The sequence below is a fragment of the Mercurialis annua genome, linkage group LG1-X (assembly GCF_937616625.2).
Source record: "Mercurialis annua linkage group LG1-X, ddMerAnnu1.2, whole genome shotgun sequence".
NCBI classification, from domain to species: Eukaryota; Viridiplantae; Streptophyta; class Magnoliopsida; order Malpighiales; family Euphorbiaceae; genus Mercurialis; species Mercurialis annua.
Genome location: NC_065570.1, coordinates 50,644,510 through 50,664,534, shown reverse-complemented (window position 1 = coordinate 50,664,534; position 20,025 = coordinate 50,644,510). Strand labels below are relative to the sequence as shown.

Here is a 20,025-nt window from a genome sequence, read left to right as displayed (position 1 = left end):
CCTCGCCTGAGGAGCAGCTCCTCGCCTGAGGAGCGGTTTTCGAAGGTAAATTTCATAGGGGTGGCGGTTTCCGGCGGCGGTTTCTGGGTGTTTAGATTTAGGTGTTTAAATAAAATAATTAAACTATTTATGTTTAGTTAGGATTTTAATTGTGTTTAATTAAGGTTGTAATTGTTATTAATTAGAATTAATTAGTTTAATTAGAAATTTCACTCTCTTTTGGGGTGTTTTTGTGTCAGATGGGCTGATTTGAGCGAAAAACGCAAGTTGCGGGTTTATTTGATCCAAAAACGTCCAAAATGACTCATTGATATTTCGTGCCAAGTTGAGGGGGTGAATTGATCCTTTGTTCCAATCTTATATTTTAGAAAGTATAATTTTAAATGTTAATAAAATATATTACTTTTTAAATACATAAATATTTTTCTTTATCTTTATTTTGTTAAAGATAGATATCGTCATGTTTTTATATAAAATTAATAAATAATTTAAGTATAATTTGTTGATTTTTATCTTATGATTCAAGTGCTATTTAAGTGGTTTTTAGATATTAAAATAAAAAATTAATAATTTTATAGTTTGATTATGCATCTATAAAGGTTTTTGGTCAAAACTATTAATTAATCTATAAATACTAATAATTTTAAAGTAAAATATATGTATAATAAGTAAAATTGAAATATTTTTTATGTTTAACAAAAGTTTAAAAAGATCTAGTTAAGGACAAATTTAAAAAATATTTATTTTTTTTAAAGAAAGTTCAACTTATCAGTTTATAATGAAAGTAAAGGGAGACTTACAACTTTCTAAAAGGTGAAATACACATATAAACCAAACTAATATCTTTTATTATTTTTCGAAAAGCATAACTTTTTAAATGTTTCTTTGTATATCTCTGTCTAAAAAAAAGTCATATCCAATATCCCGTAATTTTTAAATATTGGTTTTGTCACATGTCCTGATATTCATAACCAAAATCATAAAAAATAAATATATTAAATATCAGTTTAGGTTAAAAAAATAGTACTCGGAAGAATTATTAAATTTATCAAAGCTATGGTGTTAAATATATAATATATACTTCCTCCGTCCCGTAAAGATAGAAAAAGTAGTTTTTTTGTCCCACAAAAATAGAAAAAAATAGTGTTAGTTAAATATAAAATTATTAAAATACCCTTATATTAACATTAATTGATTTATAGTTTCAATATATGACTTTATACATATGAAATTCTATTGGAAAATAATTTTATAGTGGCTTTCGTTTTTGTAAACCATTAATTTATACTCGCTGAGGTTGGATCTGAATGGACCTAGTCGTGGAGGAGACGATGAAAACGTCAAGAAACCGCAGAGATCTGCGATGATGGTGACTTCGTTGACGGCGGCTATCCATTTCTATCCGGGTGTGATTTATAAATGAGAGTACTTATAGGCATAATGGAATTGTAATGTAAATGATGATTGCAGCGGCGAAATTATGATCGGAAAAAAAGAGGCATTTTTTGATGGTTGAATCTTGGAGGAGAAGTGTAGGTACATGCACAGGGCATCTTGTAATGGTTTGTTGTTGGTTTACCAATGATTTACTATTGATACACCAATAATTTTATTTTTAGTAAACTGTTAGTAAATGTTGAGTTAACCGCTGTTAAAATTGTAATAAATTTTATTTTAAATATATGGTTAATAAATCGTTAGTAAACTTGTAAGAATTTTTATTTTGAGTATATATGGTTAACAAATCGTTAGTAAACCGTTAGTAAACTTGAATTGCGTACTTTAAAAAAATTATGCTTTTAAAAAAATTTAATAAATTTATTTTTAGTTCACCGTGAGTAAAATGTTAATAAACTCATAGTTAATTTATTTTTAATATAATTGTGCATTTGAAACATTTATTATTTTTTAATATACCATTAGTAACCTCTTAGTCTACTGGTGTCCGATAGTTAACTAAAATCATATTTTTGAGATTAAAAAAAATAATTTTGAAATAAAATCAATATTTTTGCAAAATATATTTTCCAAAAAGAGAACTTTAAAGTAGCATTTTTTAATATATTTTACCTTCTTTGATATTTATAAAAAAAAATTCTAAATCAAACATTTGATAGAGTTAAAATAAATAAAAAGTCAACACGGCCTTAAACTGATTTTGCAAAACTAAATAATTTCATTTTAATTTATTGGATCAATTAGACTCAGAACTTATGTTTTTTTAACAAACAAATACTTTTTTTACTCTTTAAATTAATTAAACCCAAAACTCTCTTAATTTAAATCAAGTAATTTAAAAATTATAAACCTCAAATGCACATTTATTTGACCCCAATATATAAATTTTAAGGCCCAAATGACTCATGTGATCCCAAAACTATAAATTTTGAGTCTAATTTGACACAAAAAGTTAAAATTAACTCATTTACTTACAAGACATAACTTTGAAAGCCTCTTTGATCATTTATTCAATTTGAAATTTATAAACTTAATGAAGTTGGTATATTTTAGAAATTGGCAAGTCAAATGGTGCCTAGTTAATGAAATATCTAATTTCATATGGAAAAATAACTTTTAGTTAATAGCAACACCAACCACCAAATAATTCTAAGAGTTGATACATGAGGCATAAATTCAACCAGGTTAGCCATGTGAGATGTCGCGCAATAGGCCACACAAAAGAGAGCACACAAATAAAATCTTAAGCAGTTTTTGTTATTTAATCATAAAAGGTACCAAACATTCTACTACCCAACTTCAATATGCAGCAAAAATTAGAAAAGAGCAACCCACTGCATTAACAGCCAAAACATTTGCCTTAAAAACAATTTCTCCTCCTATGTAATGGAAATACGCATTAGCTAAACAGCACGCATTGTAGTTGGCACAATCTTTAATATTGAATGTCGACTTAGGCCTCTGCAAATCTGCAACATCAATGCAAAATGAAATGTGGTGAATTAGCTATAGCTTACAAGATGCGGATAAATGAAGTTACACATATCGATCACATAAAAAACATGAATTTGTGAACATTACCCCAACTCAGAAAGTTTCATGTGAGCTTCACTATAATCAGCAAAGAATGCATCTTCATCCTGCATAGCAAAATAATTACGGACTTCCATATAGGCAATCTTCAAACGATTGAATTTGATCAGAAAATGAAGAAACTTACAGCAGCATATTTTTCAACAAGCGGGCGGAAGATAGGGTCGGAAAGAAGAGCCAAATCAGTTGGCAATTTCAAAAGTCCTTCCTTTTCTCCACTCAAGAGCTCCCTATCAAAATTTAAGAATGCGCAATGTAAATAACCACATTCACCATACTGCAATGCAAGCAGCATAACACAAATGCAATGTCTATACAAAATGTTAGTAGTGTAACTCCGCATTAAAAACAGATAGATTACACTCACGTGAAGTAGGAATTATCAAAGATGAGAGGGTTGGTAGTCCAAGGACCTTCAAAACCAGAGCGCTCCTTATGGCATCTACCCTGCAGTAATCATATCCACAAGACAACAAATAGGAATTACAGTCAGATAAGTCAACCACTATCCAAACTAAAACAAGCCCAATTTCAAAAAGCTTCGAAACCAACCAAGGTATGGCCACCAGAGAGAGCAACAATATCACGGTCACTAAGACCCATCGCGCGACCAAAGACATCCCTCAAGTGATCGGAACCTACAAAAAACAACTCGTGTTAAGAACACTCCAAATGTGCTAATACAAATCTTCTAGTCAATCAACTTATCATAGAATAGAGAACCAACCTTTGGTAGCATCAGGAAGACGACCTTCTGGAGGTGGCTCGGGCTTGTCCTGGAATAATGGGATGGTTATAGTTAGCAGCTTAGAACCAACTGAGAAACAATATCCGCACAACAAAAAAACATTGAAATAGAAGAGCTCTGAGATATTGCAAGCATCTTCTTGATACCAAATTGATAAAATTAGAAACACATTGGACGCAATCAAACAGTATTATCCTAAAAAATTGACCTTAGTAAACATGATACATTTAGCAATCTTAATTAAACAATAGTTAGCTAAAAATAAACATAAAGTTTTAAGCATAGTTAGACCCATTATCCATTTATACATATACACTTATAGATAATCCTGACAACCAACCAAGTCAAAAACAATGGGCGATACTAAAATTTGTTAATCTAACAACAATAAGGGCTAAAATAATACAATAACAGCTCCACTAAACAAACAAGATAAGCATGACAACTTAAAAATTATGCCCATAAATATCAACAACAAATTGCTCAATTTTTTTAGAAACTATGCTGTGACTAATTGATGAAATTTAAACGAATAAAAAATGAGGCATTGCAATACTGACCTCTCTTCCAGGGTGGAATGGGATCTCAGGTCCACCAGTGATCTCAACAGCAACAACACCAGCAAGCTACAGTCGTTAAAATCAAATCAAAAACCGACCAAATCAAAAATCAAAAACCAAACAATTAAATTGACTCCAAAATTATTTTCAACACCCACCTGATAGAAATCAGCGTACGAAATCATAGGGAACTGCTCCTTAAGAGGTTCAAGAAGTCTCACAGCAATGTCAAGCCCATTATTAGCATTATGAGCCAACTCAGCTCCGTGCTTGATTGTTCCGAACGGTCCACCAGACTTCGTCTTCACATCGTATGTCCCAGCTGAGTGCCATCTGCACCCAAAACGACACCGTTTTAATCAACAGCTCACGGTTATATAAAATTACACAAGCAAAACAAAACTTACGCGAGACGGAGCATAAGCGGAGCACAGCCCTTCTCGGCGATGAAACCTCTAAGCTTCCTCTTAGCCTTATCAATGGCCTTCTGGTAATCTTCGCTCACCTTTGGATAATTCTTCGTCATTTTCCTGCAAAATAAAATAAAAATCTCAAATTAATTAATTTTTTCTCGCGATCATGAATAAATCAAACATTTCGCACATTTCAATCGACAGATCTAAAAATATTTCAAAGGAACTAACCTAATTCAAAATAATTGAGAAACCCTAGAATGAGAGTGGCACGAGGTGAACACAAGCAATGGACCTTGAAATGAAGAACTGAATATTTATAAAGGGGAAGGGTTTATAGGGAGTGAATGTTCTAGTGGTTTTTCTACAACCGTTGGATTTTGTTTCTATCGTGTGGTTGTAAAAAGTCTATGATGTTAACGGTTGTGATTTGGGTCAAAAATTGTTAGATGTAGTACGGGCTGTATGTGGGTAGGTGGTGGTAATTGGAAATTATGTGAAGGGAATAATGGTGATGAAAAGAAAAAAAAAGAAAAAACAAATTCAAACCAAATTTGGCATTGAGATTACCAAAAAGGTTGTTGGACCCACGTATAGAGAAAAAGTTTTGATATAATGACGAAATTGTCCCTAATTTGAGTGGTTTGAGGATAATGTAATTAATTTGTTATTTCCTCTAACGAAATTTTGGACAATTTTAATAAGGAAAATTCGACAAATATAATTAAAAGATTAATAAATTTCAGAAAATGGATGGCAACATTAAGAAAATAAACATATACACCATCAGCTCTATACTTATAAATTATTTCCATTTTAAATTATATTCCCTCCGTTCTAATAGAGTTGTCCACTTTGAGAAATTGTTTTGTCCCAAAAAATCTTGTCCACTTTAAAAAAGTTACTAACTTTTACACTCAATTTTTCTATATTATCCCTATTTAAAATCCACTAATAAGTATACTGAAAATAAATTGTAAGTGAATTCTATATTAAATAAGAGTATGACAAGAAAAGTAAGTAATTGTTTTTCTTAAACTGTTTGATAAAAATAAAGTGGACAACTCTATTTGAATAGAGGGGGTAGTATAGAATAAAATTCATTTATATTACTTTAAATACTCTTGTTTATATTTTTGACAAAAATATAATTATTTAATTTTATAGACATTATTAATTACGAATAATATTGATAGTTTCACTTACTTTTTTAATTTTAAATATTTATAAAAGAAACTTACATTATTAATTATATTATTTTTAAATTTATGTGCAAGATAAAAAGTGAAAAAAAAACACTTTAGTTAGAGGGAGCAATCTTTTTCATTTAATATTATTAATATAAAATAATTATCTTTCAAAAGGAAATTAAAATATAAAATATTTTATAAATATATAATTCGATTCTTCTGTCAAAATATGCAAGAACAATTGACATTCATAAAACATATATTCATATTCATATTTTTTTCTTTTTCACAAAGTTGTTTTTTTTTGCTAATATATAAGAGTATATATTTAATAAAGAGTTACATATATATTTTTCTTTTAACAGATGTATCAGTAAATTCAAATAAAGAATACATAAATTGCTTAAATTATTATTATTTTTATACAAAATATTATTTACCTTAAGATATCATAAGGAATTATTTTTAAATTAAAAAAATAGCAAAACAAATTAAAAACTACTTACAAAAGCTGGAACGAGGTTAATTTGGTCATAACATCCAAAAGAAATGTTCAGAAGCTTTTTGAACATTAATTTTCATGTGTGAACGCGTTTAGGAAGAGAAGATTCCATGAGAAATAATAATAAAACCACCTCTCAAATTACAGGCTTTTCCGTAACTTGTTGTTCTGATTGGTCCACATAGTCACACAATTCCTTTGCCTTAATGTTCTGTCTAGATTATCTAAATCCCAACATTCCAACGGCGTTACCTTTAAAACAATCCCCAACATCCAATTTATCTGGCCGCAGCGAGCAGGCATAAGCCAATAACATACGAACACGTGTGACCGTTCTCTGTGAAATTATTAAAATCGACCGGTTTTTTTAAAGGAAACTAAAAACCAAACCAAACTTTAGAAATAAATTTAAATTTGGTCTAATTTGATTCGATTTCTGATTTTACCGAAATAGAAAAACAACCACTTTATAAAAAAATTAAAATTAAATTAAAAAAAACAAATAATATTGTTACTTTTTTTGTTTTATAAAACTTAAAACCAAATCAAACCAATTTAGATGACTTAACACAGCTTGAAATGCATTTAGGCCATCTGCAAGAAAAGTTATTAAAATAAAAACTTGATTACTATCCACCGCCCCTTTTTACTGTCCACCGCTCCATGAGACGTCCCTCCTTGTGGAGGGATGTCCCTCCGGGACGTCCCCGTAGTATTTAAAAAATAAAAAAAATAAAAACGTTTTTTTACGGAAAAGCCGGAAATATTAATTTCCGAACGTCGATAATCATTATCCGACAAATTATAATCGTTGTCCGTCATTTTAATCAACTTTTTACGTATTTGTTCGAATGAGTTTAAATAATTTTTTGGTTTTGGTTTTGGTAGAAGGGCGAAAATGTCTTTTGTAGATCGGTGTTAAGTAAAAAGGGGCGGCGAATAGTAAAACCCAATAAAAATTGATGACTCTCCAACTCCAAAAAAGTTGTCTAAATACATTTAGGTGACTTCCACCTCACTTCCCTCATCAGAAATGGTAAATTATTTTTTTCATTCTTTTTAATATAATAATAAAATTAAGGGTTAATCCATAAAAAATCATGACCTTTACACGACATTTCATTTTAATCATGATTTTTAAAAGTTGCCATAAAAACTCTGAACTTTCATTTTTTATCAAATCTATCACCAAATCAATTTCTAGTGTATTTTTACTGATGTGTTCACTGGAATCCGGCGGATTTAAAAAAAAATGAAAGGTAAAAATACACCGGAAAACTAATCGGTGATAGATTTGGAAAAAAAAATGAAAGTTCATGGTTTTATATAATAACTTTTAAAAATCATGATTAAAATGAAATTTCGTGTAAAGTTCGTGATTTTTTTATGGAATTAACCTAAAATTAATTTACAATTTGATACTTATAATTTATGGTTATATTTAATTATTTATTTAATTATTAAAAAATTATATATTAATTTTACACATAATAAAATATATTAAGCATTTATTTACCATAATAAAAATATTAAAATTAATATAAAAATATTATATAAATAATTTAATGAGACAATAATATAAAAATATTATATAAAGAAACTATAACATAAAAGGCTTACATATATAATTTTACGTGACAATTACATAAAAATATTACATAAATTAGTGTAATGTTTATTTTAAATTTTTTATTACGCTGATTTAAATAAATTAATGTACTATTTATTTTAAATAAATTTAATATAAATTAAGTTTCAATAATATAGAATTTTATAATTAAAAAAAATTAATAGTGTTTTGTTTTTTAAAATAAATAATATTATATGTAGGGTTTGAAGGAATATGAATACAAATAAATTTATGGGTATAATTGCTAAAAGGTGTAAAAAATAAAAATTATTAAAATATTAAAAAATGAAAACGTATGTTTTTTGTGAAGAAATTGATAACTCCCTTTTGAGTGAATTTGGTGAAAATTCACGAAATGAAAAATGGTGAGCAAAATTAGGTGGCTTCTCTAGTGTGCCAAAAGGCTTGTTTTGTGCCAAAAGGCTTGTTTTGTGCCAAAAGGCTTGTTTTGTGCCAAAAGGTATGTTTCGTGCCAACATACATGCTTAATCCATTGACTAAATATAGATAAAATTATAAAACTATACAAAAAGAGGAAAAAAATAACAATACTAAATTTGCTGAAATATTATATAAGCACCTCAAACTATTGAAACTTTACATTTAATACCTTTCTAATGAGGATGCAACACATGACACACACAAAACAAATAATAAAGGGTCAAAACGCGTCAGAATAGGCCAAAACACGTCAGAAACGCGTCTGATATGCGTCTGACACGCGCGTCAGAACTCTGCGTCAGTCCCGCGTCAGTTTGTCAAACTATTCAAACATGTATCATTTATGTATCGGTTATGTATCAAGCACATATCTGATTATTATTTTTTCATATTTCTAAAACAAAAATAAATAAATAAATATATTATTAATATGTATTATTTATGTGTTTCTAAAGTGTATGTATTATATATTTTAAATTAAAAGATATATGTATTACGTGCTTTAATTAAAATTAACGCATCAAATAATATCAATAACATTTTGATTTTATAAAAATAATAAGTTATGATTTTCTTAATTCAACTTTTATCAATATAAACATCTTTATATATATGTGATATACAAAAAAAAGAACTAATAATAATATTTATCCCCTTCATCAAATTTGTCGCCATTGATAAAATACTATATATATATATATATATATATATATATATATATATATATATATATATTAATATGTATTATTTATGTGTCTCAAAAATATATTATTAATATGTATTATTTATGTATCTCAAAAACTATTCAAACGGACACAATTTATTTCACGACTCTTTTCATTTGCCAGCCCTAATAAATTACAACCACTACTATCCATAATGTATCAGAGATCTATCGATAATACTACATCTCAAAATACACACATAATACATATATTAAAATAAAAAATATATGTCTCAACTATTTTTGATATGTACAAAAGATGTGTCGAATATGTATAATATTTGTATTTGAGTTATATATTTAATGCATTGAACATATAACTTATGAGTAGTTGAAATGTATCTATAACATATATTAAAATAAAAAATACGTCGTATGCTCTGTAAATTATATAAATTATTTATCAATGATACGTATTAAGGATATATTTATTATGTTTTACTTGTATATGAAAGATGTATCTAAAAATACATTTAAAAGACATATATATTTATATAATATATATTTAAATATTCTTTGAACTGTTTTTGATATGTATTGATGATGTATTCGAGATGTATCAAAAATGTATCTCGAATGCTTTGAGGTACCACCATTGACGAGACGACGCATATCAAGAATATATTTATCATGTATAAATTATATATTAAAAATTTATCTAATAAATACATCTAAGAAACATGTCAAACACGTTTGATCAATTAATATATATTCAAAAAAATGTATTTGAGTTGTTTTTGACATGTATCTGATATGTATAATATATGTATCCGTTATGTATAAAAGATGTATCTCGAAAGTCACATACTATTAATGAAACTTATTGAAATAAATAATACATATCAAATATAATTTTAATAATACATTTATTATAGCCAATTCAGATTGAAACTCTCCAAAATTATCCCCCTTTTCTTTGACTACGGCTCTTATAATTCTCAATTAGCCTCTAATGCTATTAAATTAAGAACTGGAGATGAAGTCGATTTGCCGATAAAATTTTGGTTTTTTCACAAAAATACTTATTTTCAACTAAATGTTTACAAACATGTATCTGTTATATATATGTGCAAATACATAAATAATACACAAATAATACATAAGTAATAAATCTCAAATGCAATCGTTTTACACCAAATCGAACCAATCCCACAAACCGCCTCAATGCCTTGAGCATTTTAAATTTAATAGAAGAAAAAGTCTTCATCTTCATCGTCAAATCCCTCATCCTCACTATCAAATAACAAATAATCCTCTTCATCATCTTCATCTTCCCCTTCAGAAAACATCGAGATTCTCGAATTGTTCCACCTAAAATTCACTCCAGCAAGTTCATCGATAACACCATCCACGTCACTCTCTTCCACCCGACCACCAATCTCCTCATCGAAATGTGAAACTGAAAAGGATCCATCATCATTCTCAGCCCAAATCATTCTCAGTAACCTCCCCATTCTCAACGCCAATCTAAGGCACCCACAAATCAGCATGTCTCCCCAATGCCATATCTCTATTCCCGACGGCATTATCTTGCTCCTCAAACCTTTAAGAAAATTTCATAAAAGTCAAAACATTTGAATTTTATCCGTATCGTCTTGGAACGCAGGTATTCAAGACAAATTGAATAAAATTAAAAAGTTTGGACTTTTGTAAAACTATCATGAAAAGTTTGCCCTTTTTTGGTCGTTTGGCCTCTAAAATATATGATAGCATATTTTATATTAAAAAACATATATATAATATCTATTAAAAATTTATATGTGTATATATAATGTATTTATCATTCAATATATGTTAAAAAAAACTATTTATCATGAATTATAAATCATGTATTACTAATTTAAATTTTATTTAATTATAATTTATTGTGATTATTTATCTTTAACAAATAAATGAAATGTCATGTGTTATTTAAATATTTTATTTTGATAAAATTATATGAAAATATTTATTATTAATAGTGGTAGCTATTGTTTAGATTTTACTATTGAAAAAATTAATTTATTTTCAATTATCATTGTTAGGTGCTATCAAAATAATAAATTGAATATATTAAATTTCCATATGAATCATAGGCATGTCTACTAATTCTAACGTATGCAGGAATTATGATAAGGAGCACATGTCACTTTTTTATTAAGACATGTGTTTAAACTATTGAATGGGTACAAGGTGTAAATAATTGGCTTTATTAGCTATTTGATGTAAACAAAAAGTTAGCAGCAATGAAAGAGATATGTAAGCTTAGCATTTTTATAATAAGTTACCGTGTTTAGTCCAAATGTGTAATTTTCTCTTAAATATACTTACAAAACAATGATGGAGTTAAAATCATTTTTATAGTAGTTCGAAGTAAAGTTTTCATATGTTCGGTTTGTGAAAAATTTATACTCGTTTTTAGGCTTACTACAGGTTCCGGAGCAACCACTCTCGTTTCCTAGAGCCGGTCGCGGCCCTCGATTTTGGATTGTGAATATGAATCGAAAACTATTTTACACAATACGATTATAGATATCAAAATCACTTTCTGAAAATCGTTGCAAAACAACTTAGAAATCAGGGTCTTATAAAGCGATACTACATATCAGGCACTGCACTGTTTCAAATCATACAAATTCATAAACATAACCAATTTTCACACATAGGCAATTGGCAAAGAAATCAAACCGATCAAAAGAACAATGTTATAAAACTATGAACATGCATTTTATCATATCAGAGTCAACAACAAAACACCCTTTGATACAAACATCACTCATGGTCTGATATCTACTGACTACTGCAGCGCTACGAAGTAAATCACACTTTAGTACATACTTCAAAATATTGTAGACTTCAGGAACAAGAATGGAAGTCCTCATTTTAAAATATTATGTTCCTGAAAGAAAAAACTATTGGGGGGCCAGCCGACGCTGAGTGAGTTTATAAATACTGTAGAAAATTAACAACCAGAAAACATCTTTATGTGCATCTAAATACTGAATTGAATGAAACCCTAAGTTCATTATGTTTCTTTATTGTATCTCCTAGGTATTAGAGCAAAGTTTTGTTATTGAGTCCAGTCTCGGGATAGTTCCACCGAGTTAACTAGAGAGATACATGTCTCGAGATAGTTCCACCAAGTTAACCTCGTATCAGACAAATAAAAGGAGATTCTTATATGACCTCGTATCTTATTTAATATTACCCATAACTTACGTATTTGAATTTATTATGAGTGTACACACAGTTCTATTGTTGTCCAATAGATATCTTGTTCAATCGGATCTATATTGGGTTTCAAAATATTTAAAATGCAAAACATCGTTTAAATAAAGCATTTTATAAAATAATGCAACGTATTAACAATCAATAGTAAAAATATAAACTCACAACTTATTATCCATAAACTTCAAAAGTAAGCAAATTGGCTTCACGCTCCTTGAGCTCTGGGTCTCATCGTTAGTTGCCTCGCTAGGTCAAGATAAAATACAATTACTAAACGCAATTAAAATAAATCCTAATCCAAAGACATTCTAGATACAAAATACATAGTAAATAAACTAAATTATATCGCATTATATTTGCCTCGAAATGATTCGATAACCTTCAAATAACATTAATCCAAATGTTATTTATTAGCTATCCAATTTAGCTAAATTAAATTAATTATCGAGCTAAATTGATAATTAATTTATTAAATTATTTTTCCATAAATTATAATTAATCTTAGCTCAAAACGTCAATTGATTAATAGAATAATTAATGAGCTAACATTTCGTTAGCTAGAAACCAACTTTCCAAAACTAGTTAACTAATCAACTTCAAGCTATTAAAACTGTCACTTAAAGCAGTTCAAGTTCTAAATAAAATTGACATCCTTAAAGTTTGGAATGTCGCCTATAACTTTCATTTAGACCTCGGACTGAAAATAGCATCTGAAAGTGTCGGAAACTAGCCCGAAGTTTCTTCCCTGGGCTGGTTACAGAACAGCCCATATAGGCTGCTATTTGCAGCTTCTGTAGCAGCTGCTGCCACTTCCTGGCAGTCGCTTTTGTGGCGGCTGCCCACTACTTTCGTTCGTCGCTCCGCACCGAACACAACGACACAAAAACCAACTCATTCCGATATTTTGTTAGCCTGCAATCCACTCTCAAAGTCAGCTCCTCGCCATGTTTTAATCCTTTAACTTATGACTTTTCACTCATTTTCAAACTTCACAAACAACCAACATATACAATCAAAACCTTGATTAAATTACCTTAATTTAATCTATGCAACACCATCTAGCTATACCGATTCGCTCCGAGAAAAATTTATAGCAAATTAAGGTTCGTTTTAGCCCGTGAAACAACCTTTAGGACTGGCTGGGGACTTCCCATGCACTCCCCATGTTGGCAGCATCCAACTCTACTCGTCAAGCTAACCTTGCTGCTCAACGAGCAGCATTGGTCTGCTCTTCTAGTAGGTTGTTGTCTGCTCGAAGAGTAGACAGACTTGCTCGTCGAGCAAGCAACAGCTTGCTCGGCATAATGTTGCTCTCATAGTAGTTCACTGCTCTACGGGCAGTGATGATCAGACCTTGAAGGTCTGATCGCTCTGTCCAAGAATCATGTAAATCCTCCATATCCGACTTCATTCAACATACCACCCTTAAACACTACACAATCCATCACACCTAAACAATTTCTCAAATCCTTATTTTGTATTTTTTAGGCCGAACCCATCCTAGGATCCCTCTACTTTTCACTTTTTTTTTCAAGAGCTCCCTCTACTTTAATTTGTCATTTCTTCATCCCTCTAATATGATTTTTCTGATTTGAACGCCCCTCGATGGACGGAATACGGAAAGTGTGTCACAATCTCCATGAACTAACAAATTTCTGTTAAATAATGACATATCACAATAAAAAATGAAAAGATAATATGGCTAAAAATCAGAGATGAATTGACACTTTTTCCCATTATCTTCTTCTCCCACATTTCTCATCTCCAGCTATCCTCCATGGCTTGTCATTCAAGACCAATTTCATTTTGTATTTCCATCACGATTTTCAATCAATAATTTAAAGAAAACAACAGTTAAGGTGGGTTTTTCTTTTCGCTTTTCATTCTCCTTTTGTCCAAATTAGGTCCAAATCAGTCCCACTTGACTAAAATTACTTTGTCCAAATTCCATGAAACTTTGACGATAGCTTCGTCAAATTATTTCGCGAATAATGACATAAAAATTATCCGCTCGGGACTTATATATTATTTTATTTTAATTTGGACTAACGAATAATATTTAATTAGTTAATAACTAAAACTAATTAAAGTAAAGAATCCAAGGACTAAAGGAAACAATTTTCCTTCCTTTGCCTCCACGCCACGCCGCCTCACATCTTCTTCTTTTTTTTTTCTTTTATTCCTTTTTTTTTTGCCAAAGATAGACCTATTCTACTTGTTAGCGGGGGGTTAGCGGGAGTTAATTGTGATTATATACAATTTCTTTTAAATCAGCCCACTGGCTGCTGAGGCCTGGGTCGAACCCAGGACCTCAGAAGGATGTGTTAGGAGCTTTGCCAACCAGGCCAAAGCTTCCAGACTCTTTTATTCCTTTAATATATATATATATATATATATATATATATATTAACTTATATTCGTTAATAACTCGTCAAGACTTCCGAGTTTCGGCATTTTAATTTTGGGGTTTTATCCGAAATATTAAACTCTCCACTTAAAGTGATATATTGATATATTAATTATCAATATATTTGTTTTACGAAGTCAAAGAGTATTCTTTACTCTATGGGTCCTATTCATACCCGTTATTTAAATTTAAATCCCTGATTTAAATTTTAAACTCTTATTATTACGATATACTTTTAGGGATATTTATAAATTAAATTTACGCTTAAATTTAATTTACGTATTCCCGGCTAATAAAAGCTTTAAACGTGGCTTATAAAAATACGGGGTATCACATTCTCTCCCCCTTATATAAATTCGTCCTCGAATTTACATACACGTTTTCTTTTACTAATACAACCAACAATATTTTTTTTTCTATTTCTTGTTCTATGCTTTCTACAACATAAACATTATTGTCGTCGTCTGTGGCATAATTGCTGTCGACTATGGCATAGCTGTGCACAACTCACTAACTGCCTTGCGTCTATCAACTTTTCCATCTCTAATTTACTTGTCCTTATAGACCGTATACTTTTCTCTACTAGTATACGAACACTGGTTATCTAAACCTTGCAGTTCTTCTCTAACTGCAACTCATATCTCTTAATCGCTTTACATCTCATCTTACTATACTTTCACTTATAGGTTCCTAACCTATAACCTTGACTTCTATTATCAGACATCTTGGTACTCATTAACCTCAGGTTATTCCTTTATGTTACTCCTTTCGAGCCTACTTCGGCTACCCGGATCGCTTATTTTGAAGCGTCATTTTACCAAATAAATTTGGTATTCTTATAGTCGGCAATGCGTTCTACAACTTCTGTTTAGACTTTGAGTTAAGGTTCCTTCTCGAAGGTATCATAAATCGACCTCAAAATTGCCTATTCGAGCTCATTTTGAAAGACTGCAAAACTGCCGTCATGGCTATTGCCGAAGCCAATGAACCAAGCATTTAAATCAGTCTTTTTTCCGAATATTATTTCATATTCTTATATTTTAACATCCAATCTACAACTTCCATGAAGAGACGAACTTAATCCAACCTCTTTTCGATTTTCGAAATCGTCCTTGAAGTTGGCTACTAGCCATATTTGTATTCTTTCCTTTTACTCCTTGAACTTTCTAGTTGACTGTTTATTCTTGGTTGTATATTTTATTGTACCTTTTTATAACTAAGATTTTTAATGTTATTATAAATTTTTCGTATCTTTTAATCACTTTAGGGTAATGTTGGTTATATTTTAATCTATCACCTTACCCTCTTTCTCTGTCTGAACTCTTGTTCTATAAACAGACTACTCGTCTTTCACGTTCCTTATGATTCTATATCTTGTATAGAATATCCTTTATCTCTCTTGTGATTCTATATCTTGTATAGAATATTCTCTTAACTCCTTATCAATAATCTTTAGTAACTTCCAGTTACATACTGAATTGCTGGTTTTCTCTCACACTAATGCGTTTTGCCGAGAACAAAAGCACAAGAAATGATATACATACGCGAGACGGAGGATAAACAGAGCAATATGCTTCTCAGTTATTAAGCCTCTAAACTTATTCTTGACCTTATCAATGGCCTTTTGGTACTCTTCGCCAACTTCTTCTTAACTATCAACTATGATTTATATTTTTGATAAAATGGTTGGGTCGGGTTAGACTTGGGTCACCCGACATGTGAGGTTAACTTGATAGTTATCGGTAACTCGGCTAACATACTAATTGGAAACTAAATTGATTTATTATTTATTAATTAAATAATATTTTTCGAAACGGATTTTAAAGCGGGAACTCAATAGACTTGACTTGTTTGTGACTTGATAGTTGTTTGAGTATTGTGTTTACTCTGTGATGCTATACCTTGACTTTTGTTGTGCTAGTCCTATGTGGTATCTAGTACTATCTAGAGTTAGAGTTTGTTTTTAATTATTATTTATACCTTGTCTAGACTCGTCGACCGTCCGTGCTTTGGAGACGAACTAGGATTAGATTGCTTGCCAAATTATCGCGGGGATAGCAAGCAATGAGCTTATATCTCTATTTACCGCTTTATTAAGTAAACTATACATTTTGTATGTATATTGTATAAACAGCTTTCGAACTGTTTTTTTTACATTATGGATCTGAATTGGAACGGGCTACTCGATGGGCATCATCGAGACTGCGTGTGCATCAGTATGGTCATATGGTATTTGAGGTAGGTTAGAGATACATCTCGCCTTAGTGAGGGCGTCAGTGAAAGATACATCTCCTGGGACTCACGTGATTTATTTAAGTGGCAGTCGGGGATCAGTTATGGAGATACGTCTCACCGGCACGACAAATGGATTTAGAATTGTGGTTTAGGGTTTCAATGTTTATCCATAATGATATAAATGTTTTATAAATGTTTTAAAGGTTTTTCAACTTAATAAATGTAAATAGTTATATGAACTCATATTAGTATATCCGTTGTTTTCCCCGTTTTCCAGGTTTATGATTTTGAGCGTTTGGTTGATCTCAGATTTCTTCATTCTTCGGAGGTTTTTTTTATTTTCAAAATAAATGGTCAAACTATTTCAAACTCTTAGACCGTAGTAGTACTAGATGTCTTATTGTTCTAGACTTATACTTTTATTGGAGTAGTCCGACTGTTTTATTTATTTATTATTGGCATGTATACTTTGTTTATGGATAATTTATTGTATTGCCATACTGTTGGAGTCTCGAAGTTGAGCCAAGCATACTTTGCATATATGTTGTTTCTATATACTGCTAGATCAGGTTGGAGTCTCGGTTGTCCCCGAGCATGTGGTTTTATTTAGGTACATGGTTATTATTGATGTTTGTATGTTATCCGCGGGGCTAGCTACAGGTTTCGGTAGAACCATACCCATATCCTAACGCCGGTTATGATTTGTGAAAATGGGTCGTGACACTATGGTTCTTTCTTGGATCTTGAAGTCTTTATCGCCATCTATTGCATAAAACATTTTGTCGCTAGATAGTTTGTGTGATGGAGTATTATACTCAATTGGCAAAATTTTATTAGATGAATATGTCAAAATACTTCTAATATGCACATGTACTCCTCAATGTTATTGTGATGCGTTGAAAACATTTAAATATTATCAAGAAGTTGATTATGTGATAAAATTTTTAAGAGGTTTAAATGAATCAAGAAAATATTCTAAGGTAGAACTCAAATTTTGACATTAGATTATCTGCCTAAGATCAAAAAAGCTTTTTCACTTGCCTTACAACATGAAAGACAATTGTAAGACTATATTTCTCAAAATATGAATTATTATGTTTTTGCTACACAAGTCTGTATGTCTTATGATAGGTCCCAATTAGAGTGTAATGGAGAACAATAAGTAAAATAATGTTTTTCTTAAGGTGACAACAATAAAATATTATGTTGATAATTTTTCTTGCCCTTTTCATTCGTTAATGAAAATTTAAATACAACTAAAATAATAACCTTCTTCCATATAATATGGAGAAATAACGTAACTTCGTGGTTTATCATCTTATCAAAAGAAACCTTTTAATATTTTTCCAAGCAGTAAAGGTTTATGCCTCTCATGAACAATTTTAATAGTTCTTATAGGAATGTGTTTTGTCCTTAAAGGGGACAAAATAAGTTTTATCCAACTCCAAATAATGGCAAGCTTATTTGTAGTTTTGTGGTTTAGGATATAATGTTGATACACGCTTCAAAAAGCATGGTTATCCACCAGGTTTTAGGTCAAGATACATACCTCAAATTTTTATTAATCACGTGGGGGAAGTTATTAGTTCAGATTATCAATATCAAGGTTTTCATTATTTTGATCAATCCCAGAATTATGATAAGAATGGTTACTATAAAGAGAATGATTATTTTTCCAATGAGAATGGATATATATTAATAAAGATAATGATCTATGTATTTGGACTTCGGTAAAAGATGGCATTCACTTAAAATGTACAACAGCTGTGTTAATCCATTCGTATAGAAGCTCCCTGGTCTAAATTTATTTGGAAGGAGTTTCTCCCGCCTTCAAAGTCATTTACATGTTGGAGAGCACTTATGAATGACCTTCATACGTATGATAATCTCATGGAGATGAGTTTCAGTTTTGCCTCGCGCTACTCTTTGTGTTTTGAAGATGCTGAATTTCACAATTTCATTTCATGTAAATTTGCCTCTACGATTTGGAGAGCAATAGCTGATCTCTTCGGAGTTAGTATCAGAAGTGCGTGTACAATTTTAGAGCTAATTTCTAATGCTAGCAGCTGCACTTTCATTTTGGAGATTTCAGTTTTATGGACCTCGACAATCATACATGTTGTTTGTATAATCTGGAATTCAGAAATGCTTCGATTTTTATATGATTCTATATGTAATATTCCTCTCGCTCTTCGAATGATTTGAAACTTAATTAGAGAAGCTTATTTTTCAGAAGTGTAAAAGTAAGCTAATATTCCTTTCGCTCTGCGATATCTGATCAGCGTGTGCTTAAGATGCTGCATATTACCAGGATTGCAAATGCTGCTCTAAAAATTATTTCAGTCTTTAGGCACCTTTCGTTAAGCTCTTGGATCAAGGTTAATACAAATGGCTTAGCTCTAGGTTCTCTAGGAGTAGCTGGAGGAGAGGAAATTTTTAGAATATAAGCAAGTGTTGAGTTATGGCTCATATTGTTCCTATTTGGATTAGGATATATTGTTCCTATTTAGATTAGGATACTTAATCCTTTATTTAGCATTGTTTTCCTTTTAGGATTTATAGTCTAGTTCCTTATTGGATTAGGACTTAAATTGTGTCTTAAGGGTTCACTATAAATAGAGGTGATGAACCTATTGTAAACTCACAACAAACATATAGAATAAATTCTCTCTCTGCCGTGGAGTAGATCGCATTGATCGAACCACGTAAAAAATCTTGTGTGATTCTTTTCTCTTCTCTTATTTATTTTCTGCTGCGCTAACAAGTGGTATCGGAGCCTAGATTTCAAATCTGAGATTCTAGGTATTTTGTTGATTGAAGATGTCGCTTCATAAATTCGATATTGAGAAATTCAATGGTTCGAATGACTTTACTTTGTGGAAAGTCAAGATGAAGGCTGTTTTGGTTCAACAAGGAT

General features: G+C 30.4%; 1 protein-coding gene across 1 annotated transcript; it reads right to left on the bottom strand.

Moving 5' to 3' along the window:
* Positions 1 to 2,703: 2,703 nt before the first annotated feature.
* LOC126660185 (L-ascorbate peroxidase, cytosolic) lies at positions 2,704 to 5,113 on the bottom strand. The gene is made up of 10 exons (XM_050353534.2): positions 5,004 to 5,113; positions 4,767 to 4,889; positions 4,518 to 4,692; positions 4,360 to 4,425; positions 3,779 to 3,827; positions 3,604 to 3,689; positions 3,419 to 3,498; positions 3,179 to 3,281; positions 3,040 to 3,098; positions 2,704 to 2,927 (listed from the first exon to the last, which is right to left on the bottom strand). The coding sequence occupies exons 2-10, from the start codon at positions 4,883 to 4,885 to the stop codon at positions 2,912 to 2,914; spliced, it is 753 nt and encodes a 250-aa protein (XP_050209491.1). The 5' UTR covers positions 4,886 to 4,889; positions 5,004 to 5,113; the 3' UTR covers positions 2,704 to 2,911.
* Between the last annotated feature and the right edge of the window lie 14,912 nt (positions 5,114 to 20,025).